Source organism: Armigeres subalbatus, chromosome 1, assembly GCF_024139115.2.
Source record: "Armigeres subalbatus isolate Guangzhou_Male chromosome 1, GZ_Asu_2, whole genome shotgun sequence".
In the NCBI taxonomy this organism is placed as follows: Eukaryota; Metazoa; Arthropoda; class Insecta; order Diptera; family Culicidae; genus Armigeres; species Armigeres subalbatus.
Genome location: NC_085139.1, coordinates 222,103,059 through 222,128,074, shown reverse-complemented (window position 1 = coordinate 222,128,074; position 25,016 = coordinate 222,103,059). Strand labels below are relative to the sequence as shown.

The 25,016-nt window shown below is 41.2% G+C and overlaps 2 protein-coding genes and 1 long non-coding RNA gene across 4 annotated transcripts in view; 1 reads left to right on the top strand and 2 right to left on the bottom strand.

Moving 5' to 3' along the window:
- Window positions 1–520: 520 nt before the first annotated feature.
- LOC134207023 (uncharacterized) lies at window positions 521–2,365 on the bottom strand. Its single transcript, XM_062682763.1, has one exon. The coding sequence runs from the start codon at window positions 2,363–2,365 to the stop codon at window positions 521–523; it is 1,845 nt and encodes a 614-aa protein (XP_062538747.1).
- Window positions 2,366–7,876: 5,511 nt separating this feature from the next.
- On the bottom strand, window positions 7,877–8,444 carry LOC134205807 (uncharacterized). Its single transcript, XR_009978204.1, has 3 exons — window positions 8,377–8,444; window positions 8,249–8,314; window positions 7,877–8,191 (listed from the first exon to the last, which is right to left on the bottom strand). It is a non-coding gene; the product is annotated as an uncharacterized LOC134205807 (long non-coding RNA).
- Window positions 8,445–10,981: 2,537 nt separating this feature from the next.
- Window positions 10,982–25,016, top strand: part of LOC134205803 (double-stranded RNA-specific editase Adar) — a 209,953-nt gene continuing 195,918 nt past the window's right edge. For both annotated transcript variants that reach the window (XM_062681399.1, XM_062681398.1), the window contains exon 1: window positions 10,982–11,772. The gene's annotated coding sequence lies outside the window, so the exon portion shown is untranslated. The remainder of the gene's footprint in view (window positions 11,773–25,016) is intronic.

The following is a 25,016-nucleotide window of genomic DNA, read 5'->3' as shown; positions in this document are numbered from 1 at the left end:
CGAGAACTACAACTCCACATATTTGTGGATGCAAGCAACCTATTTTCGCACGTTGAATTCAGACGGATTACCTTAATGTATATTTGTTTCGGCGAAAATAAAGGTGGCCCCTCTGAAGACGCTGTCAATACCCCGCCTAGATTTACAGGCCGCGGTGCTTGCTGCTCGGCTGTCACAATTCATACAGAAAATCTTTAACACAAATAAACAATTAATATAATTTTACAAATCAAACAATTATCAAATTACAATATTACAACTTTCGATCATGAACAAATAACGATGAACGAATCTTCTGCCTCGGCAGTGCACAATAAACATTCAATTTGCTCGTCTCTCCCGCATACATCGTATCGCTTGCTGCTATGTGTTGTTGTTATACGAAAGCAACAACACAACAAAGTGGAACGCGTTCGCTGGTCCTATCGAATGCGTTCGCCTAGGTAGCCCTTTGCGGCCGGCGGCAACATCCCCCCACCCGTAATCCCTGTGGCTGGTTCTCTCGAGTACAGGACGGAGTTTACTCCTCACAATTCAGCTCCAAGATAGCCAGCTTCGCCACTGGCCGGACCTTTTCTCCCTTTGAGGTTTGCACGGGCGCCGATCGGATTCGGCCGTCACTTCCCGTGAACACCTCCTTCACCATACCTCGTTCCCAAACGTTCCGCTTTTCGCCGTCAGCAACGAACACTAGGTCTCCAACCACAACTGGACGTTGGTCGACCATCCATTTCGATCTGTTCAATGTGGGCAAGTACTCCTTCTGCCAACGGTCCCAAAATTTGTGCGCCAAGAACTGCGCTCGGTTATAGCTGCACCGCAGCGTATCAGCTAGCTCCACCGAGTTCCTCGGCGGCAAGCACTCAGCAACCGGACACCGGCGCAAGAAGTGATTCGGCGTCAAAGCTTCTTGGTCCTCCTTCACGTTCGTGGATACGTATGTGAGGGGACGAGAGTTCACCAGATTCTCCTCTTCAATCAGCACGGTGTGCAATATTTCGTCCGTCAGCTTTCTGCCATCGAAGAACGCCTTCATTGCCTCCTTCACCGAGCGGACCATTCTTTCCCATGCTCCGCCCATGTGTGGTGCTGAGGGAGGATTGAACGTCCACCTGGTCTTCGCACTGGTAAATGTTTCTGCACATCCCGCATTCAGCTCTCTCATCAGGTCTTGATTGGCTCCCACGAAATTCGTGCCATTGTCGGAGAAGATTTCGGATGGACTCCCGCGTCGCTTCACAAACCTCCTGATCGCCATTTTACACGACTCCGTCGTAAGGCTGTACGTCACCTCCAGATGTACCGCACGCGTTGTCATACACGTAAAAAGTGCTACCCACCTTTTCTCCTTCCTTCGCCCAATGGACACTTCCAGCGGCCCGAAGTAGTCGATACCTACGTAGGCAAACGGATCGACCCTCGCTGCTAAGCGCTGCCTCGGCAGGGGTGCCATTCGCGGCACAGATGGCTTCGCCTTCCGAATGCTGCACCAAGTACATGCTCGCATAACCTTGTCGATTTGTACCCGCAGCCTGGGTATGTAGAACCGCTGCCGAACTTCGTTCACAACACTCTCCCTGCTGCTGTGGCCATACTCTCGATGGTAGTGCTCCAGCAACCTCGTCGTCACTGCATGGTCCCTTGGTAGAACGATCGGGAACCTGACGTCGAACGGTGCATACTCCGCTGCTTCGGTCCTACCTTCCATGCGAATAACTCCGTCCTCATCCAGGAACGGTGCCAGACGATACAACGCACTTGATCTTTCGAGCGGTATTGCTTGTGATTTCGACAGCTCCTTATTCCTCCACAAGGTCTTCACTTCATCGGCGAACTGGTCCGCTTGCACAGCTTTCCACAGAAGGTTCTCCGCCGCCAGATATTCTTTCTGTTGTAACGGCACTTCAACACTCGGGAACACTCGTACTCCGGATCGCTTGCTACTCCTCCATAGAGCTTCAATTGGCTTCTTCTGTATACGGCGACGGCAATTCGAAATGAAACGGAATACCGTAGCAACCGTTCGTACCATCACTGGCCAACGCGAGATATGGCACATCCTCTCGATCAGGCTATCGGGCAACACAATATGGTGTAGTAGCACGCTCGCTCGGAGCTCTTCGGCTACTTCAACTCGCAGACGATCCTGCTTCGGCCACTCTTCTTCTCCTCGGTATAGGAAATCAGGTCCACGGTACCATCGGCTCTCCGATTTGATCTCCGTTCCCTTGCCCCAATTTGTCAGGTCATCGGCAGGATTACATTTCGTTCCCACCCAATGCCACTCTTCTGGATTTGTGATGCTGACTATCTCTCCTATCCGGTGGGCGACAAAGGGTTTGTACCTTCGTTGGTCGGACTTCATCCAGGAAACCACCCTATCGGAGTCACACCACAGGAATCTTCTCTTCACCGAAAAAAATGGCTTTCGCAAATCGAATTGACCAATCGTGCACCCAGGACCGCAGCTTCCAACTCCTTCCTCGGAGTGGACAAGTACTGCAACGGTACCATCTTTGCCTTCGCTTCGACGAATGCGCAGTGAATGACTTCGCCGTAGTCGAATCTAAAGTAGGCGACGCACCCATACGCTGCATCTCCAGCATCTGTGAAAACGTGAAGTTGCACCCCTTCGTATGCCTTCTAATCCAATACTCCGAGATAACATCGAGGAACTCGTATTCCGTCAATAAGATAGAACAACTTTGTCCAGTGCTGCCACCGCTTGTAGTGTTCTTCTTTCAGCCTTTCGTCTCTGCCGATTCCGCTACGCCACAGATCCTGCATTATGATCCTCCCGTGAATCAACAATGGAGCAAGAAACTGTTTGGTATCAAACATGCTAGCTATGCCTCTCAACGCGATCCTTTTCGTAGGCCAGGCACCTTCTCGAATATATGGCTGCTGATCGTCCCGAATCTCCGTGGAGAAGGAGAATGCATCTTCTTCTGGATCTCCGTTTGACTACCCTTGTCCACTTCTAGCGACTTCACCGTGCTATCCGCCTCTCCGAGCTGCCACAAAACTTCCTTCGAGTTACTGACCCAGTTCCTGATCTCGAAACCCCCTCTGGCATGTAAATTCCGCACATCGGTAGCTCTTCTCACTGCTTCAGCTTCAGTATCCGTGCTATCGAAGTAATCATCGACGTAATGCTTACGGATGATAGCATCCGCCGCTTCAGGAAACTAATAAGCGTGTTCTTGAGCGTTCAGATTTTTCACAAATTGTGAAGAACAGGGTGAGCAATTCGATCCGGAAATCACGACGTCCATCACGAAGATTTCCACTTCCCCATTTGGACCTGGGAAAAGGAACCGCCGTGCCTGCCGATCATCCGGACGTACTAGTACCTGGTGAAACATTTCCCTTATGTCACCTCCGAACGCGATTCGTCTCTCACGGAAACCATCCATGTCCGGCCCTTTCAGCAACTTATCATTCAATGACACTCCTTGCTCCCTCGCAGCCGCATCCCTGACCAAGCGCACCTTTCCAGGTTTCTTCGGATTGACCACGTAGTTCAGTGGCAAATACCACTCTTGAGTCCAGTCTCGAATCTCTGGGCTACCCTCCGGGTTGGCTTCTCCAATATTTCACGAGCTCGTCGATCCTCTTTCGATGCAAGGCGTATTGGCGATACTCCGACCTCTTCGAGCTGATAATGCTGTTTTATCGCGTCGTCCAACCTTTTATCTGCCTGGCTGCATTCCTCACAACCGCATCGATGGTGTCCCAGGAAATGTACGTTGCCTACGACGTTTGTACGTTTGTACATACACCGTCCATCCAAGCTTGCACAGAACAGCGACAGGCTCTCCAGGCTTTCCTACTCGGGAGTCTAGCGGGGCGATGAGGTGGAGATTATCGATTCCCAACAAGATCTTCGGAGCAGCTTTCTCGTAAGGATCGATATCGATGTGCTCGAGGTGTGCAAACTCCTGAACTAGCTTCCTAGCATCCAACTTCTGAGCAGGGAGATCCAACCTATGCACGGTGTGAGCCTCCAACAACTCGTACCGATTCAACGAGTTTCGAGCGGATATTTCCAGTAACACCTTCTTTGACTGATGCTCCGTACGTTGTACACCGTTCGTCCAGCTCATCTGCAACGGTTCTACTGGACCATCTGCGCCCAGCGCTTCCGCTAGCTCGTTGTCCACCATGGTAATTGACGACCCTTCGTCAATGAATGCAATCGCACTGACCCTTCTCTTGCCGTTATACAACGTTACTGGAACAATTCTAAACAATACTGCTCGCTCAGACCGGAGATGACTGTTGCACTGTGCTTGTACTCGCGGCGATCCTCCAGGACGCCCGTGGAGAAGAGCGTTATATTTTTCTTCAAACTCAGCGAATAAAGTATTTTCCAATGATGAAGAATCTGGACAATCCGAACAAGATCGTAGATAGCAATTTGATGTTGTATTTTCACACAAAAGACTACCAGTTAACATTTTAATATCCTTTGTTAAATTGATTCTTTTCAAACTATGTAAAATAAGATTAATATTCTCATGGGTTGTGCACACACACATTATGTGTTCCTGAATTGGAAAGAAGCTTACATTGCCTTGGCCGAAGGCTTGCAAATGAGGAAAAACCTATTTTAATATTATCGTGAATTTCCTTGAAGCGTGTGTACGCTTCTTTCAAAATCGTCATCATTAATCGTTTTTGGATTGCTTGACGCTTTCCATCTTTTTTACTGATACATAATCTTTTTGACCAGGCATAGCTCGACTTACTTCATCATCTTCAAAATATTGAACTACTATTTCTTTTGTCTCATCTGTTAATGCAGTACTAGACCTAGTATTTTTTGGTTGAAAGACAGTTATTCTTCAATTGTTTTGCCTCTTTTACTGTATTTCTATTGGTTTTGAACTCATCAATGGCATCCTGAATAGACCACGAACTTGGCAGCATCGACAAAATCAATAATTTTTCTTTCCTTGTCGTGGCTGCATTCGAGAACCTTTCCTTCATATTTATAATTACCTCATCGTAGTCTGTATTTTCCACATCATCAGGTCCTAATTTGAAGAGGTTTCTTCGTACAGCTTCGTTTATTTCACGGTATTTTTCTCCGGGTAATAAACGTAGTCCATCTTACTCCATTTAATCGGAGTCACTTTTATCCCAGCTATGCCCTCGTTAAAGCGTTCGATGTTGACCTTTTGGATACACTCATCTTCCGATTGATTTGTTGAAACAGATTTCGCTGATGGTACGGTGGCAAGGCTCTCAGCACTTAATACTTCTGGTAATTCCTCAGTTGTTGTCGATACATCTGGCAATTCCTCAGTTGCTGTCGTTTTCGAACTTCCTGCGCTCTGCTCAACCGATGATATACAGATTTCTCTTTTGTCAACCTTTAGACGGCAGGACGTGCAAATGCGTAAATTTGTATTCAATGTGGACATTGGAGCATAACCAGTCGCTTTCAGTTTATCTAAGGTGCTTTCGGTGAGATTTCGTAACTCTTTTGAACACTTTTTTCCATCAAACGGCCTACAACAGTTGAGAAAGCGGCTACTCATGTTGTTCGTAATATTTCAATAAACAAAATCACTTTCAAGTTTTTACTGACTAGTTTGGTGTCATTTGCTTGACTGAAGAAAAAAATTACTATAAGATCTTTAACAACCTTAGTAGTAGTAATTTTTTTGCTTTTTCGTGAAAATTTGCATCAAACTGCAATTCTCGAAATAACTTACACAGAAAAAATTTTTTTTTTACTAAATGTGAAAATTGTGAAATGTTTGAAATGTCATAACTTTTTTGTTTATTAGTTTACCATCACCAAATTTTTATGGTAGATAGCTAATATAATGGACCGTTTTCCCTAAAAAAATTACGTTCGAAAAAAGATAGGGTTTTGAGATATTTGAGGTTTTGTGACAAAAATGATATTTTTAAAGGCAAAAAAATTTTTTTTTTACTGTGCACATCTTCTTAAGAATCACCATTTAGTTGTCTAACTTTGCTGAAAAAATCATAACAATCGAACATTCCGTTTTTGCTGTGCAGCTTTTTAAATATTTTTGAACCATTTTCACATACACCCTTTTGAAAAGTTAGTCGTGACTCAATATGAAGATTTGATATCGAAAAATGACGATTTAGATGAAATTGAAAAACTGTGCAGAGTTTCAAATATTTTCGAAATGGTCGCTCAGGATCGACTGACATGCCCCCGTGGAATGCCTCTTATGCTTTTCTTGGCATCCATCTACCTTGCACTGCATCCTTATCCGACATGAGCGATCTCCGTGGTCGTACAGGCAGAGCGGACATAGGTTCAGCCTTTTCACTGTCTGCCACCGTTCCCCAACAGTCTGTCTCAGTAGCTCCTGGCAATTTCTTCCGAAATGCCCTGCTTTATGACAAACGCAGCAGTTCATATTTTGGGCTTGTACGTTCTGCGACTTTTTCTCGACGAGTTTACGGGTTTTTGCGTCCGTGGAGTTTACGAAAGCCTTTGTTCTTGATTTCTCCCGCTTTCTGGAACACTCGCTCAATTCCGCCTTCTCAAATGTTGCTTCCAAAGCCTTTTCAAACAAACATTCCATGAAGTCGCCAAAGGTTTCCAAGTCGACTGTGTGGACTCGTCGTTTGGACCAAGCTTTGCATCAAGATGGGATTCTTCAAGTGATCCGTGAGGTCAGCTGCTTTCAGGTGTTGAGTAAACTCCTCCACAGCGCTCCCGAATTCAGTTACCGATTCCAAACTCTCAACCTTGGGTCCCTCCAGTTGTTGAATCCGTTTCGCCAGCCTTGTTGAAAGCACCTCTGGGTTTCCGAATCGTTCCTTCAACTTCTCCATTATTGATGGTACATTCTCCGGAAGAAGAAGTCGATTTCGGACCGTATCTAATGCCTTCCCTTCCAATGCTTCCTGTAGGCGTACCAGGTTTTCAGCGTTGGTAAATCCGCAGGACACATTCACTTGGTCGTATGCGCTGATAAACATTGGCCAATCTTCAGCGGCACCATTGAACCGTGGCAGACGCCTTGGGAACACCTGTCTCGAAGCTATCTGCAATCGCGAAGGCCCCGCCTACCATCATCCCGAAACGAAGACCGAAAGTTGACTTCATTCTCGAAGGTGGGCCACGTCAGTCTAACGTTAGGAACCACTGGAATTTCCCTTGGACATCTATCCTTGGACGACAGCATCGTTGACGGCTGCAACTTTGGTGGCCTTGTATTGCTCTGTTGCTCGAACGGCCGTACATTCCTCGAAAGTTTCTCTTCCGGTCGCCACCTCTCCACTTCAGCTTCCGCAGCATTTCAAATCTGGGAAATCCTCCTCGTTCAAAACGAAATCGCCGACCTTCTCTTCCACCTCGATAATCTTCCTCAATTCCGACCTTTTCTCGATCACCTTCTTCTTACGAGCAATTCTCCTCCGCTCCAGTTCCAGGATTTTGCGCTGATTCTCTTCCTCGAGCTCCTCCAGTCGATTCCATTCTTCCAGTTCTCGTAGTTCTCTAAAAGCTTGAGTTTTTGTCGACTCCGCCGACGGCACACTTGAACTTTTCTTCACTTTTTCCCGAACGCGACTGGGTTCTTTCATCGGAACCGACTCGGAGCGCTTGACAGTATTACGATACCGATCGAGTGTCTCTATTAAAGCACGTAACAATCCCTTATTGCTATCTTTATTATAATCTCCTTCTTCTTCATTGGTTACGTGCTTCTCGCTTATTCTAGACTGTCCCTGTTTCTCTACTTGGATGATATTATCACCTTCTTCATCACTTTCAGTGTCGTCTTCCTGCGCTAGTTCCCTAGTAATCTGTCTTCTTGACGATCTCGTCTCGTTTGACTTGCCGGTCGCTAGCACATTACCCTCTGTTCGACTGCGATGTGCGAATACCATTGGAGAAATGGCGGTCTTGCCGGGGGCACCCAATGAAGCACGGATGGAACAATCCTCGCCTAGGCAGGTTCCACAGTACCAGACGACTTCGTCCACACTGTCGTCGACGCCCACACATTCGAAATGGTACCATTCACGACACTTATCGCACAGGACACTGGCATCGTAGTCCTCGCCTTGATCGCAGCACGGGTATTTGTATGTCGTCATACTACGGCAGGTAGATTTTGAGCTTATGTTCACGCCCTCCGGGAGTGAATGAAAAACGATTTCAAAGTATGTTGCTCCAAACGATACTCAACTAAAATATATTTACAGTATTAGAATTAACATTTACAAACTATACAAATCCACTTACAATCTAGTTTTCCTTCCGGCTACAATCGAACAAACATCTACCTCGGGCTCGCGGCGACCTAATTGACTAATTACATTCAACAAATTATCACAAACGTTCATACTGATACGATTCAAACTTAAACTCACAGTTAGCAACAGTAGTGGAACAAACACACCTACTGTGCGGGAGACGGACGATTAACGGCAAACAGAAAATCTTTAACATAAATAAACAATTGAACCGTTTGTTTGAGAAACTGCATATGTAACATTTTTGGCCAAAATGAGGTTTTTATATATTCTGAATCCTCGTCCAAAAATACGTATTCTGGCAAAAACTACGAAAAAAAAATTTTTGTTCAGGAATGTATGAAAATTTTCTCGTTTGTTTGAGAAACTACATATGTCCACGTACTTTGAAGAGCAATTGTGGAGTACTGCTTACCTTTTTTGCACTGAAAGTGCCTCAGGGTGCTGAGTTTTGCCAAAAACTATTGATCTGTATCGAAGAAATCGAAAGATTCGGTGCAAATTTGTTCAAAAACAGTTTTTTGTTGTTTTCTCGAAATAGTGTAAAATGGACTTATGCAGTTTCTCAAACAAATGATTCAATTAGGGAGTGAGTGCTAGTAATGGACCCCTTAAGGACGGAAACTTACTTCAATCGCTTCGCTAGAGTAAAACTCATGACCAATTGCCATTCTGCAGCAATAGATGACAAGCAACAGGTATCAGCATCGCGTTTCGTACATAACGCTTGGTAAAACATTCATTTTTACTACTAAAATATGTATTTTATAATTATGTAGCCAGGTTGCCTATTATGGCCAACCCCGGGTCCATAATACGCAACATCGAGTTTGTTTACATACGAATTATGGTCCCCCCATTTGATTTACATGTTCCATTTCCACATGTTCCTGTTGCCTATTATGAACCCCCCCTTCTGTGCTAGAAATGGACCCTCTAGCGCGTTTACATTCATAAATTAGTTAATATAACTAAATTTCAGTCTCCCAGTGCAAAACAATTGCATGGAACTACTACCCTGATAAGTGAAGCAACTTCATCCTATGGAAGTTAACAGGAAATCGTAGATTCAAACGTAAACTTTCGGTTTTTGTTCAGGGGGTCCTTTATACGCACGGGGTCCATTACTAGCACTCACTCCCTATAAGACACAGAGTACGATTGAATTGTCCTTAAACACATGCAAACCGGTTTTTGTAAGTATATCAAGCTCTATCTGGTAAAAGGGCGAATGTCGCAAGAGAGGATTCTCTTCGTCGACTTCCCCTCTTTTAAATAAAAGTGACAAGAAGAAGATTTCATCGTAGTTTATTACCACAGAATGCAAGTTTTCATTGTTTTCTTTCGTTCTGAGAGGAGAAACCGCAAAGAAATTATCTGCTTGTCACTTTAATTTAAAAGAGGGGAAGTCGGCGAAAAGAATTCTCTATTGCGACATTCGCCCTTATTCCAGATAGAGCTTGATATTTACAATTCGTATACGAATGGAAAACTTGTTCTGTGCAACTAAAATTAATCAAACAATAAAATTACAGCAATGTGTTGTAATTACGCTAACGAAATCGACCTTGTGAAGGACGTTCCTGCCGGTACGATACGGAAAAAGTTCTGAATTACATATTTAGAAGCTTATCTCAATTTTTTGTATATTTTCCAAAAATGTGTCTATCATACAGTTCGGAACTTTTTCCGTACCATACATCAATCAGATTTTAATTACATTTTGTCTAGAATTTATTATAAGCATTTTAAAATGATCTTCCTATGCTGTGCTGTAGGATCTGTCAAAGTTAACATCGTCGTATGTCTTCTTCTTATTTTTACTTGGATTCGTCTATCGGAAACATACGTAGACCTACACGTAAAAAAATTTAATGTTGTTTATTATTAATATTTCTAATACTTTTTTGCCAAAGCAGGCGCTTAATGACATGTATAAGAAAAAACTTATACATCGCATTAGTCACATACATTCGGAAACTTATACTTTTCATTAACTTATGAATGTTATTAGCTTTTTGATATGGGATCATTCATTAGGTGGCATAATGAAGGGTATAAGTATTTTCGAATGGTTTTTTGCCATAACATATAAGGTTATTTTTTTACGTGTACGTCACTTTTGCGTACAACCCGATCATGTTCTGCATCTTTGAGCTTTTATCGTTCATTTTTATTTATTTGTCCCACAGTTCTAATTGCATAAAAATAATCACGCCCTTTCTGCGATGCAGCCCGCCGGGAGTGACAGTTCCGTTCGGCTGGCACTCACTGACTCACCGCAAAACAAAACAAAAATCTTTCGCACTCTGTCGTTCGTTTGCAGCGCCAGCCTCAACTCCGACAGAGACAGCAACAACGACCAGTGTGACAGTTTTGTTTATCGGATGCGGCGCCGCGAGTGCAGCTGCATCAAAATTGCATTCTAGCATGAGCGCCTGGAAGAGCGAACTAAAGGGAGAAGAACGCTCTCGTGTTTTGTTGTGAGTGGCTTGAATGGGATTTCGAATACCGTAAGTGACAAAAATGCGCATAGTTCTGCTTTTATTAGTTATTTTAAAGTTCTTTCCACGTAATACCTAGATGATAAGTTTCTGAGCAAATTTTTAATTTTTTAACGTCCTTATCAAAATCCATTCAAGAGTACGGGTTTCGCCCCAGCACGGTATCAACTTTGGATGTCGCGTTTCTGCCGGCCCGAGCCCGCTAGAATACAAAAACATTCGTTCCCGAGACAGCACCGGAGGTGGACGGTTTTCTTCCGCAGTAGTCGTCATCAGTGTTCGCGAAGGCAAGTTTTGTTCTGCCCACCGTTCTCTGTGCGCGCGGCGGCTCTGTTGCTAGTGGAAAGAGAAACGAGTGCTCTAGCCGTTCTAACTAGAAGCTGTAAAAGGAGCTCCGTTCGATCCGTCGGCCAGCCAGTAGCAGGCTGGATGCGGTGGCTGAGTGACTGTCTGATTCGGGGTGAAAACAACGTCGGAGTGTGTTATTTTTTTCATTCTCAGTGGTTTCTGTGTTTCAACAAAGTGAAAATTGGTGGCTTGATTCGATAAGCGGAAATCGGAAGGATTTTCCCGGATTTCGGTGTGACGCGTCGCGAGTTTTTGTGTGTCAGAATCAATTCCGTCGTAGTAGCTGCTGAGGGCGCGTCCCAAGTGTTCTGAAACAAGAATTTTTGGGTGGATTTTTATTGCTGCAGAGCAGTAAATTGGTGCAAAAACAAGGGTGCCTGTGTGTGTGATCCGGTCGTCTGCGTAGGATCTTCTGTGCGGTCGCCGACGGCAGAATCCTTATCCAGCAAAAGGAAGTCGCCTCGGAACTTGCATCAACCGGGGGACGAACCGAGTTAACAATTGAAAACTGTTGGTTTCAAAAGTATAGTATTTAGTGCATTGGCATCCGTCCGCTGCTGTAAAGGACGGGGAGCATTTTTTTGGTTGGATAACAGCAGCATTAGTTCGTTGTGTGCGCCGCCGTTCTTCACGAAGGAAGCAAGGACTACACGGCGAACGGGTGAGTGCCTAGCAGCTAATGCTTATGCGGACCGGGAGAATGGGGTTCTAAAATCGTTCTTGTTCTGCTTTTGCGTTGCGGCAGATGGATCTTTTTGAAGCGATCCGCTTTTGGTTGTTCTTCTCGCCTTGGTGTTTATCGATTCTGATTGGAAAATAAGGAAGTTAGAGCGGGCAAGTTGATAACAGAATCATATTTATTTACACTCGACCGCCAAATGCCGAACAACATAGAGGCAAGTAACGACAGTGGCTTGCGTATGTATCGTGAACGTCAATCCAAACGATATGTAATTCCCCACTTGTCGCTCGTTTGTGATAACTCTCCATTCTAATCGTCATTTTAGTTGCTTCTTTCTTATTTCTGAAATGAAAGCCAATTAAAAATTGCAATGCCCACGGCAAAATACTGCCGTGAATCGCATATCTGTCCCATCTTTGCTGGGTTTCCTATTCATATGAGACAAATATGCGATTCACGGCAGTACATGTAATGTATATTCAATTTTTGATTTACTAACAGCGAATAACTAACTATTTACTGATTGGATAAAGTTTTTTCACTGATATATTTTTGCTCAATTTGGTTTAGGGGAACTGTTCCCATTTTCATTTCACTGAACACAATATATGCAATACAGCGCCAATCCCGTCTGTCGCATCTTTTTGCAAAAAGCAGGGAAAGTCTTGATGTACACTCGTATTCTTGCTTTACGTACGACCGCGCTTCAAACGACAGTAGTTGATGCTTATTGTTGTTTAGTCTAGGACAATCAAATGAGGAAACGATTCGAACAAATCAGATTTGTTCTAAAGTTTCGTTTCTACGCATACAAGGGCATTTGCGTAGTTAACAATTTAAAGCTTTTCTATGCTCGCCATTGCATGAGTATGTATCTTGTGTGGCAAGTACAATGGATACACTAAAGCCCAGGGTGTCGAGAAAGTTTCCAACCCGAAAATATCCCAGACCGGACCGAGAATCGAACTCGCCATCTCCGGATTGGCAATCCTACGCCTTTGCTCGCAATGCTACTGGAAACCCCAGAATAGAGGTGGTACTCATAGGAATATAGCTGCTTGTGCTGCTTATTTTTTCATAGAACTTAGAGATTACGTTATTTTTTAATTATTTAAAAAAATATTATTTATGGTTGATTAAGAAATACCTTTCTCAATTCGAGTTAGTCAAGATATACGCAAATTTGAGGAGAATTCGTTGGAGTTTTTACGGAAAACTGTTCAGAATTCACTCGGAAAATCTTTTTTTTTCGGAAAATTCTTTTTGCCACAACATTTTTTTCCCGAGTTGCCGTAAGTAATTCATTTAAATTCCCTTGTAATATACTTCTTCGGAATATCCATGGTTTGAAATTACCGTAAAAAGTTCTTAGGAATTTCTACATATGAGACATTCTTTGGAATTTGAAAACTCATCGTAATTTCTATGAGAAATTCTTCGAAACTGCCGCATGAAACTCATCTAGTCTAGTCTAGACTAGACTAGAATAGACTAGAAACTGCCACATGAAACCATTCGAAATTATTGACGAAATTTTCCGAAATCTCCGCGAGAAATTAATCAAAAAATGCATAAGAAAATTCTTCAAAATTCGTATGGAAAATTTATTGGAAATGATGTAAAACGAGCAATGGGTAATGATTTCAACATAACCGCGAGTAGACGTAGGACTTGTATAAACGTAGCGTATTTACATTTAACTTCTAGCTTTTGGATCTTTGGAGTTTGATTATTGATATTGGAAACGACAACTTCCATGAATTATTAGCAATTTGTTTATTCAAAACTTCTGGAAATAAAACTAATAATTAAATACATAATTAGAATTGCTTTGTTTCTAACTTTTAAGCCCTTATTTACTCAAGCAAATGTAGGGCATTTATAGATTTCTTATTGATGATAGTAGGGGGAATGACGGCTTCGGCAGGTTTTGTTCTATTATTGGCAGGGGGTTTTTTATGACTGACTAGGCTCAAATTTGGCCTAAACATTCTTTGAATATCAAAGAATATTGTGGTCAAATTTCATAAAATTTGGTCGACAAAAACCCCCCTGCCAATAATAGAACAAAACCTGCCAAAGCCGTCTTTCCCCCTATTTGAAGTTTAAAAATTCTATTTATAAAATTTTGGGCAAAATGTGCTATTTTGGGGGAACTATCCCGTTTTCCAAACAAAGAAATACAACACCAATTTCGTTGCTTCTTTTTGCTAAAATGCGTGCTTACTGCTGAAAAGGTACTGCTAATACATTCACAAAAAATTATTCAGTGTTCTGATTCCAAACTGCGAGTCTACATAAAATTTAATAATACAATTTCTCAGAAAATGAAAAACAATGATTGGAATTTTGTTACCATTTAGTCTAAGTTACTGAAACTAGCGCTATAACTCCGTTACTAGTGAAATTCAAACAACGAACCATTTGGCAAAGTTGTAGAAAAACCTTCGCACTAGAAGTCCACCATACAACTTATTTTGATATTCAGCTTCTGGAATGAGTTATTGACAAACTACTAAATGATCGAACGCAAATTACTAAATGATCGATAACATCCTTGACTCCGAACGATGATATGGGCAATTGCATCAATCGCAACCGACAACACTGCATCCGACCATCATCAAGCACAGAATGACAAAAAATGCGCCCACTTCTTTGATGCATATTCGCAGACCCACCGGCACTTCTACCGCTAGCGACTGCATGCTGTGTAGTTAAGGTTCCCCCAAAAACACGCGACGCGACAGTCGCGCCGCGATTCTATCGCTTGGCGACAGCGATTCTGTCGCCGTTGGTATGGAAGCGTAAATAGAACATTGCCTGCAGCTTCCCAACGATAGAATCGCGGCGACTAGTTGTCGCCGTCGCGGCGATGAAATCGCTTAGGTCTGGGGAAGCCTTTAAACACAGCGAACGAACGAACGAAACAAAAAATGCGCGAGCAAAAAGCAAGTCAGTTCGCGCTGCTGTCACAAATTGTAATCAAGGATGTTATCGATCATTTAGTAATCTGCCTTTGATCATTTAGTAGTTTTTCAATAACTCATTCCAGAGGCTAAATTTCAAAATGTGTTGTATGGTGGACTTCTAGTGCAAAGGTTTATCTACAACTCTGCCTAACAGTTCGTTGTTTGAATTTCACTAATAACGGAGCTATAGCGCTAGTAGCAGTAACTTAGACTAAATGATTGCATATTTGGTTATCATTTAGTATAAGTATAGCAACTAGCACCGTAACTCCTTTAGCAGTGGAATTCGAACATCGACCTGTTAAGGAGAGTTGTAGAAAAACCTTCGCACTAAAAGTCGAACATACAGCACATTTTGAAGTTCAGCCTCTGGAATGAGTTATTGACAAACTACTAAATGATCGAACGCAGATTACTAAATGATCGATAACATCCTTGATTGTAATGACTCGCACACGGCAGGCACTGCTTCTTCTATGCACAAAGAAAATCTTCCGGTGCACCCGAAGACCCGTGACATACCGCATTCTGATGTCTGTGTTAGGAATGCACGGGATTGGTTACATATGAAATTTTCACTGGTTTTAACAAGAATTGAAATTTTCAATAGCTTATCGTTAATAATCTTAAGTTTCAATGAAATAGGCAAAATGGTGGAGAATGTCCGAGTCGATTGATATATAAATCTTAAAAATCCATCGAAAGATAAAGGCGCTAGTAGCGTTCAAAATCTTCCCTTCCAGCGTAACGCTCTCGATTTCCAAAAATCTAAATGACACCCAGTATAGTAAAGAAAGACGTAAGTCCTACGTCAAAACGCTAGGAATAGTATAAAAACACCCTCCTGCTTAACTGGTACCAATCCAGGAAATCCTTTCCAGAGGAGTTATGTGAAATTTATTTTCCCAGAATTCTTGAAACTCATTTTCCAAGAATTCTGGATTGTTTCTCTTCCAGGAAATTTGGAGAATTTCTTCTTCTTCCAATTCTGGGGAATTCTACCACCAAGAGTCACTGAAGTAATTATTTTTCTGAAAATGGTCACCATCGACGATTGTCTTCTTCTTCTTCTTATTGGCATTACATCCCCACACTGGGACAGTGCCGCCTCGCAGCTTAGTGTTCATTGAGCACTTCCACAGTTATTAACTGCGAGGTTTCTAAGCCAAGTTACCATTTTTGCATTCGTATATCATGAGGCTAACACGATGATACTTTTATGCCCAGGGAAGTCGAGATAATTTCCAATCCGAAAATTGCCTAGACCGGCACCGGGAATCGAACCCAGCCACCCTCAGCATGGTCTTGCTTTGTAGCCGCGCGTCTTACCGCACGGCTAAGGAGGGCCCAATCGACGATTGTAAAAAGTTTAAAAAGACATCAGAATCATCCGAAGATGTTATATCGACACATCCAGGGAAGTGCGTACCAAATAAGTACTCTAACGATTCTTCATCAGAAGAAGTGTAGTCGCCATTTGGCTTGCAAATTTCGCCAACTTGGATCTCGCAAGAATTTTATTCTATCGCCTGGCTTCACTCAAATTGTAAACATTTGCACAAAGGTTTTTCCAGCCGGATCGTTCAGCAGATCGTAGAGCCTTCTTGTAAGCTTTGCGAGCCAACTTGAAAGAATCCGTCCCTGCTGAATGGCGTCTGTTCCAACTCCTTCTACACTGCTTCCCTAGCTTAGCCAAATCGGAATTGCACCACGGGGTTCCTCTTGAGGTTTTCACAGAACGCAAGGGGCAAGCTTCTTCGAAAGCTTCCACGATGTGCAACGTTGTAGTATCAACTGCATCATCCAAGTCGGTAGGTGTTTCTATAGAAGGTAGAAATCTATGAAATTTGGTAGAGAGCAACTCTGTGTAAAGATTCCAGTTTGTTGAACGAGGATTTCTAAAACGCAAGGTCTGCGAAGTATCATTCAAATGATCAAAGTAGATGTAGCGATGATCAGATATCGATTCCTCATCTGACACATGCCAATTCGTCAACTCGTGATCAGGCTTCGGAATTCTCACTCATATGAATAAAAACCTGCGATTAATCCATTTAGCGGAGTGTGATTTTTCATGGTCCCCTGTGAGGAAGTATTCTCACACAACATTTTTATCCGGATAGAATGGCGGGTGATAAATTCGTGAGCGCCAGATCGCCGGATAATTTAATTTTAATCCACAAATTTTCCTTCTCGTCGCCTCATCGGATAAATTTTACAAGCATATTTACAAAAATTTAGGACCGCAACGGGATTCGAACCCAAAACAATTTTAAAATGTTCAGAGTGCCCACTAAAACCACACCACCACATGAATTGTTTGAAAGCGGACGGAAAAACTCCTGTATTAAACCTTTTGCTTATCGTGGCGCTTCGTTAGATTCAATCAGCTTGGAGTGGCAAAGCAAGCGGCATTTGATTTTCGCGAAGCATGGGAAGAAGGATAACAATTTTTCGCACCATCGCTTGTGCCGGAGTTTATCGCACTGTAATTTATCCGGATAAAATGCATGGTGGAGTGATCAGTTGTCGCGTGAGTGAGTGAGAAATCCGAACCCTGCTCGTGATTGATTCTATTCGAGCAAAGGGTTATGTCTAACACCTCTGCTCTATTAGATACCATAAAGGTTGGCAATTGCCTATGTTAAGTAAACTAAGTTCGGTACTACTTAAGTATTCCATTAAGCTGGAGCCGTATTTCCTGACGGGGGTTCCGCCAGTTGCATCAATTGTGACAGCACATACATCTCTGGTTGTTAGTTCAGAGATAAGTGCAGCAATAATTGCGTTGGTCACAAGCACACATGCACGCGGCATTGATCGAGAGTTTGCATTTTCTTTACTGAAAGCAGCAAAAACCGGGTTCACAATTATCTAACTTTTCTGGGAATAATGTTCCTGTGACATATTCAAGGAAAAAAAGTTTTTCTAACAAAAACTTTTTTCATGTCCATTATGAGTGAAAAATTATCAGCGTGTTTTATGCCTACAGCGCCAATTATAGGTTCAGCAGCCTATCATCAACCAACGACATATTTTGGACGTATAAAAATTTGTTTGGGAAGCAATTTAGCATAATCTAACATAATTGTGGACCAACATTTGAAAAGGGGTTATTTTTTATTTGACTTTTTGTATCGAAGTAGCATAAAAACAATTACAAAAAAATAATTACTTTGAAAACGGGCAATGTTGCCGAAACAAAACTGAAGTGATATTTAATTGTAATAGTGGAAAAGAAGATGTTGTTTTTCAGCAAAGGCTAACCACTGAACGGTGTAATTTAGAAACCGTTATAAAGCCTGTAGAGTAGATGATTTCGTATCGTATTTTATTGAAAAAATTGATAAACTTATAACTTATGACATTATTTGCAAACAGCAATACACTTGTACTGTTAGATTTCTCTGAAAATTATTCATTCATTATCCAAAATGCTGCTCAAGGTTGGAATAATTCCAGGCAACAATACATCCATTCGAAGTTTACTTTTAAAGATACGGTTAATTAGAAAACGTTAGCTTTATTAATCAGAAGTAATGACCCATGCCACAAAAGCTGTTCACTTATTCATTTCAAAATTAATTGACTTTTTGAAACAGTCTATTGGTTTTACAAAAATTACTTTTGTGTCTGGCTGCAGTACATTATAAAAATAAAAGGAACTTTGCAAGTCTGTGTAATTTAAATTCAAAACATCGCTTTGAAGCAGAATGGCACTTTTTTACAACATCGCACGGAAAAGGCCCTTGCGAAGCTATTGGTGGCACTCTCAAACGAATGGCAAAACGAGCAACTCTTGCCAAAGATTATGGAAATACTATCAAGACTCCTCGGGAGTTGTACGAATGGGCGAATGGGCACGTTTTCAATCAAACAAAAATATCACTATATTACATTTCTGTTATATCACAAATGATCAATACCGCCATCGGGGGTGGCAATGGGTCTGGGGGTGAGAATGGCTCATCGCTCTCACCACGAGCATGGAGGGCGTAGAGCAAAATCGTTCAAAAAGGTCTCATATATTTTTGTCTTCTTGTCCACAGGTACATCCATTCTACAAGCATTCTAAGTTGTTGAAACAGTGGACCATTCTCACCCCATTTGACCCATTGTCACCCCCGACGACGGTACTCAACAAGAATTTGATGAACTTTTCAAAAAAGCAAAAACTATAGTTGGCACACAAAAGCTTCATTCTTTTATACCAATCGCTCATAATAAAATCCTGGCTAAAAATATTCCAACTCAGATGAAGACCCAAAAGTCTTTGAATTGTTCGACTAAGTTTACAAATTAATTGAATACTCATTAAATAAGTAGAAATAAGATAAGAAAATTATTTTGAGCTTTTTAGTGGAATGTCTTCACTTGTCATAAGACGAGTTTATACAATCCCATTGAATTCCACCACTTAATTGTATCTTGACAGATACGTATTTCGACCTCAACAGTAAGGTCGTCTTCAGTGTCTCGTACTTGACTCGACTTAAAGAAAATGATCGCAGCTTACACTATTTATACTATGAGTAGGTATAATAATTTAACTAGGTACTTATCTAGTTACATTTACTACGGTGCTGCATAGTGCTTATAAGAATGTAGTGACAATGTAGTAACAAATAAAATTGATTTTTTTTTTAAATGCGGAAAATTTATTATTCTTTAAATGTGCGTTTGCCGGAGATCCCCCTAGTGAAATTACATACCAAGCTTTATCGTTTGGAATCAAAATGTTTATCTGACAAGAAATATAAGCAATCTAGGAAAATATACGCCCTGTTCAAATGTTGGTCCACATTAATGTCAGATTATGCTAAATTGCTTCCTAAACAAATTTTTATATTTCCAAAATGTGTCGTTGGTTGATGATAGGCTGCTGAACCTATAATTGGCGCTGTAGGCATAAAACACGCTGATAATTTTTCACTCAATATGGACATGAAAAAAGTTTTTGTTAGAAAAACTTTTTTTCCTTAAATATGTCACAGGAACTTTATTCCCAGAAAAGTTAGATAATTTAATTACTTTTCTGCAGAAAAAATTTCATCGATTTCTGAGATGAGGTTTTTTTTTGTAATATCGATTTTAATTTTTAAAACTTTTTTTTTTTCAGTGTAAAAATCGGTATTTTATTTTTTGGATATTTTTCCAAAAAACTTCTGGGAATTTCACGACAGTCCGCCATACAACACTTTTTTGTAGGTCTTGTCATTTTTAAATTACATCGATTTATAAAAAATCCATGGAAAAAAATTAGGCCCTCATCAAATGTTACTTTTGACAATTTTTGAGAAACTAAGTATGCAGAGTGGCTTAGAAATACCATATCTTTATGCCCACCCAGTTTCATTCGATTCTGAGATGGTGCTGCCAATCGCTGGTCGAGTTGGCGCGAAATTCGTCGTAGGTGACAATTTGTTGAAAATCTAAATAAAAACATGCTCATAATGCCACCCTTATTTAACCTCAAGTTGAGATTGAATAAGAGTAGCCGATTATTTCAGTGAAGAAAAAAGTCAACTAAGCGGTTAGCGCAGGTAAGGCTCAATACTGTGAAGGGTGCCCTGGTGCTTCACAAGTTCCGTTAGCGGTTAGGTTTTTTTTAGACCTCCCTAACCATTCATTCGTAAGTACACGGTAAGCATAAAGCCGCATCACACCAAGAACTGACATTGACTTTATGTCAACTCTTAATGTGGCCGAACAGTCTTGCTGGTGGGACTGTACCGGATCTTGGAAAGCTACTTCCAGAACCGTGTGCTGCCTTACGAGGCCGATGCTGGTCAGAAAAGCGTACCTATTACCGCAGTAGTCCCGCAAGGGTCAATCCTGGGCGCCCGGTACTATGGAACCTAATGTATGACGTGATTCTGAAGTTAAAGTTCTCTCGTGGTGTGAAGATCGTCGGCTTTGCTGACGATGTAACCCTAGAGGTCTACGGGGAGTCAATTCCCGAAGCATTGTGGCGGACTGGATGAGTGCGAGAGGTCTGAGGTCGCTCAACATAAGACGGAGGTGGTTATCGTCAATAACCGTAAGTCTTCACAACATGCAGCTGTTCAAGTTATTTACTGAAAAATCTTTAGAATTTCACGGAAAAAGTCTGAGGAACTTCTTCACAAAATTCACTAAGTTTTTCAAAAATATTCATTTGGAAATGATTTTCGAATTTTTCACTGGAACTACTTTAAAGTTCCGAGAATTCTTTGGAGTTTTCAAGGGAAGCTCTTTAGAATTCACAAGGAAAATTAGTATTGAAAAAACTTCAGAAAAATACTCGAGAAATGTTCAAAATTTTCGAAATATACACAGAAAATCATCAAGTAGATTTTCGTTTATTTTTCAGGCCTGCTCTAAGGAAAAAAGAGCGAGTAAAAGATGTTTCTCGCAACAGACTGTCAAAAAAGATTCTCCTTCGGCCCAAAATTCGCTTGCTTTTGTCTCGCCGAAACGAAAAATACGAACTCTGCAGATAATATATCAGATCAACAATATTCATAGTTGTTTGTACTTACGAAATTTCTGCGAAACTACTTTATTGACAATATAATGATTTCAGCAAAAAAGGAAAAAGTGATTAGAACAGAATCGAATTAGCTTCATAATGAGAGTTATCCACCGTATCTCATACGATGCAAGATTGAAAAAAACAATGAAGTTCGTTTGAATAAAGCAGTGAATCAGTGCTAAAACAACAAATTTGAAGATTGAAACAACAATGCCCTCATTGTTTGATGCAACAAACGAAACAGCTGTTTCAATCGTACAAGATTCTATTGCGTGTATAGAAAACTTTTCAAAATTTCCACGAGGAATTTTCCGGAATTTCCACCAAACTTTTTCTGAATTTAAACATAGAATATTTAAATTTTTACCAAAAGCTGTTTTGTTTTCCGGAATATTGAACGAGATTCTTTGGATTTCAACGGGACATTCTTTGTTTTGCTCAAAGGAAATTCCTCAGAAAATTACTTTAAATCATGAGAAAGGGTCGTTTGGCTAAAAATCATTTGACAGAAAGAAATTTCGTGCGAAACGGTTATAAATGAAGAACGGTTTGACCAAAAATTTCGTTTCGCCAAAGCGTAAATCGGCTTAAAAACCGTTGTCTCTAACAGGTTGTTGGCCGAAATGATCGTTTGACCGAATGAGTCAACAGGCCGAAAATGCCGGTTGGTCTTAATGGTCGTTTGACAAAAAGGGCCTTTTGGCCGAATGGTTCATACGAATAAATGGCCATTCAGCCAGATGTCCATTTCGGCCAAATGACCTTTTCGGCTAACAGCATTTTAAGTCAAATAACCTATTTGGCCAAACGACTTTTTCGACCAAATGACTAAACGATATTTTCGGGCGTATATTCATTTCGTTAAATGACATTTTCGGCCAGATGGGTCTAATGATTTATTTGGCCAAACACCTTTCGGCTAAATGACCCTTCCTGTCGTTTGGTCGAAAGTCACTCGAATGTCGCTTGGCCGAATAACACGGTAAGCCGAATTCCATTTGGCGTAATTATGTAAACGTTTGTTCGAAACGGTTGCTGGGTCGAAAATGGTTGGACCGATAATGTAATTTGATCAACAAAGTTGTTTGCCCTAGCAACCCTGTAGGCTGAAACTACCGTTTGGTCGAAATAATCGTGTGGGCGAAAATGTCGTTTCGCCGAATAGATCTTTTAGCTGAAAATGATATTTCTACAAGGATGTTATCGATCATTTGGTAATTTGCCTTCGATCATTTAGTAGTTTATCAATAACATCCTTGCCTTTCTACAAACACTCCGACGCTTTAGGCAAAATGTCCGTTTCGGCCAAATTGCCTTTTTTGTGAAACGACCATTTCGGCCAATTGAGCTTATCGGCCAACGGATTTTTTCAGCCAAAGGAACTGTTCGGCCGAACGACATTTTCGACAGTATGTTCCTTTCGACTAAATGACATTTTCGGCGAAATAACTTTAGGCTAGATGGGCTTCGGCTAAATGGTTTGTTCGGTCAAATGCCATATTTGGCCAAACAACATTTGGCTTTCGGCCAAATGTCTTTCTGTCAAACGATCCTTCTAGTGATTAATTATTTTAGAGCGTCTTAGGGGAAATGCTACAAGGTTAAAAGACTATTATTCTTCCATTTACTTCCACTATTCACTTTTATGTATCAACAAGCAGATACGTATTTCGTTTCCTACTTGGAGACTTCTTCAGTGTTTGTTATCGACTACAAACGATAACAAACACTGAAGAAGTTTCCAAGTAGGAAACGAAATACGTATCTGCTTGTTGATACATAAAAGTGAATAGTGGAAGTAAATGGAAGAATAATAGGCTTTTAACCTTGATCCTTCTAGGTTCAAAAATTCTATTTCAACGAGCAATGCTTTGGATTTCAACGGAAATCCTGAAACACAGTAATAAAGATACTTTATCAATAAATATGTCTTCTTTAGAATGAAGAGGTTAGTGCGTGTTCTATCATGTTTCGAACAGCAGAACGATCGCGCGGTCGGCCGAATTATTGTGTTCTGCATTGCGCGGCCGGTAATAAAATTAATCAGTTCAGTGCGTGATCTCTCTTGTTTCAAAGCGGGCTTGGTAGTCATAAGGCTACTGCTTCTGCCTCATACGCAGGAGATCAATCCCAGGTCCGTTCCATTCTCCTACTTTGTATCTTTCTCTTTATTTCTCATGTTCTAGCAATCGCTAGAACTGGAAATGGACTTCCATACCGTTTCCATTACTATTCCTATACCTTCAACTTGAGTATTCTATCAGTAATCTGCTAGAATTGGAAATGAACTATAGAGCTCGTTTCCTACATCCAATTAGAAATTCCATCTGTTACCTTCTCCTATCTAACACATTGGCAGCTCGTTAACCAAGACGGACCTCTGCCTCTTCAACCTAATCCAGAAATTCCAACAAATTCCGCATGAACTCGTGGCAAGTGCAGAGGTATATTCGGCTTGCAGTGGGCGAGTGATTGCATCATCATTTCCTCCCCCTTCCCTATATTGACTTGCATTCTGACGTGGCAGGCGCCAGTATGACCTAACAAATGAGATCACCAGTACTTGTACATTGAAGATGTGTGCTAGTCCCAAGCAAACATCTGTTGGTTCCCTTTGCAAGAACAGCTGATCTGGTCATAATGGAGTAGCAACTACGAGCAGTCAATCAAGCTCAAGCTCAAGCTCAAATATGTCTCTTTTAGAATGAATTAAGTGAAAAACAATTCTTTTTCCCTTTTTCGCACAGGAAAAAAGATTTTCCCAAAAGTAAATTCTCAATAGTGGTGTTTTACCAATCAATTGGGCTCTAGCGTCTGGTCGGCCTGTTCAACCTGTTCATTGCACAGGTAGGCAAACTAATGAAGATTATATTTTGATCTTGTGTTCAAAAATATAGTTGCACTGGTTGGCAGAAAAAAGAGCTATTGCAATAGCTATGTTCAATTTATTTTCTGAACCAGTCCACACATTTGAAACATAGGCAAATATGTAGCTTTCCTTTTTGTATTCAGACGTTTGGTTGTTTGTATCATTCCAATTCACAAAAAGAGACTCTTGCATCAAAACACGTGCTTTTTTGTCTCTGCCCGTCTACATGTAGAACACGAAGCGATGCAACAAACCTTGCAACGAAACGGCGTCGCAGTTCGTTCAAGTTTACGACGTGAACAAAAAAGCAAATATGAGAGAAAATTTTGAAGAAAATTTTCTCTCTGTTCGTCTGTTTGGGATCGAACCGCTGCAACACACTGCGAGCATAATACCGACGCCTTCTCACATTTTGTTCCAACTAGTTCAACTTCAAATTTGAACGAACAAAATACATATGCTTCTGTCGCTTCAACTAATATGGAATGCGGGGAATACAAAACTACACATGATACGGATGTCAGTAGTAGCAACAGTACATATTTGACTTATTTCGTGGAGAGCAGCTTGGTTCACCATAGTTATTTGAACGTAGTTAATTAAATTGTCTTCAGCATATTACGTGGCCGAGTTGTCACTACCACTGCTCTTCTATTTCATTATTGTTTGTTGAAGTTCATACATACGAGGATGTCTCTGGATGTGGAACATTGTTTTACTAATAATCTGCAATAAAAATGTATCTTGTTTAATATGTAGCTCAAATATAGCTGTAATGATCTGCATAACCATACTTTTTCAATGACCGCGCACGTTCTAAAGGGTTAATAAGAATGTTATTTGATTATTGAACATTTTTGAACAGGTT

What these genes read in the sequence shown, in the direction of transcription:
- LOC134207023 (XM_062682763.1), bottom strand. Translation starts at nt 2,365, where the DNA reads ATGAAGTCCGACCAACGAAGGTACAAACCCTTTGTCGCCCACCGGATA.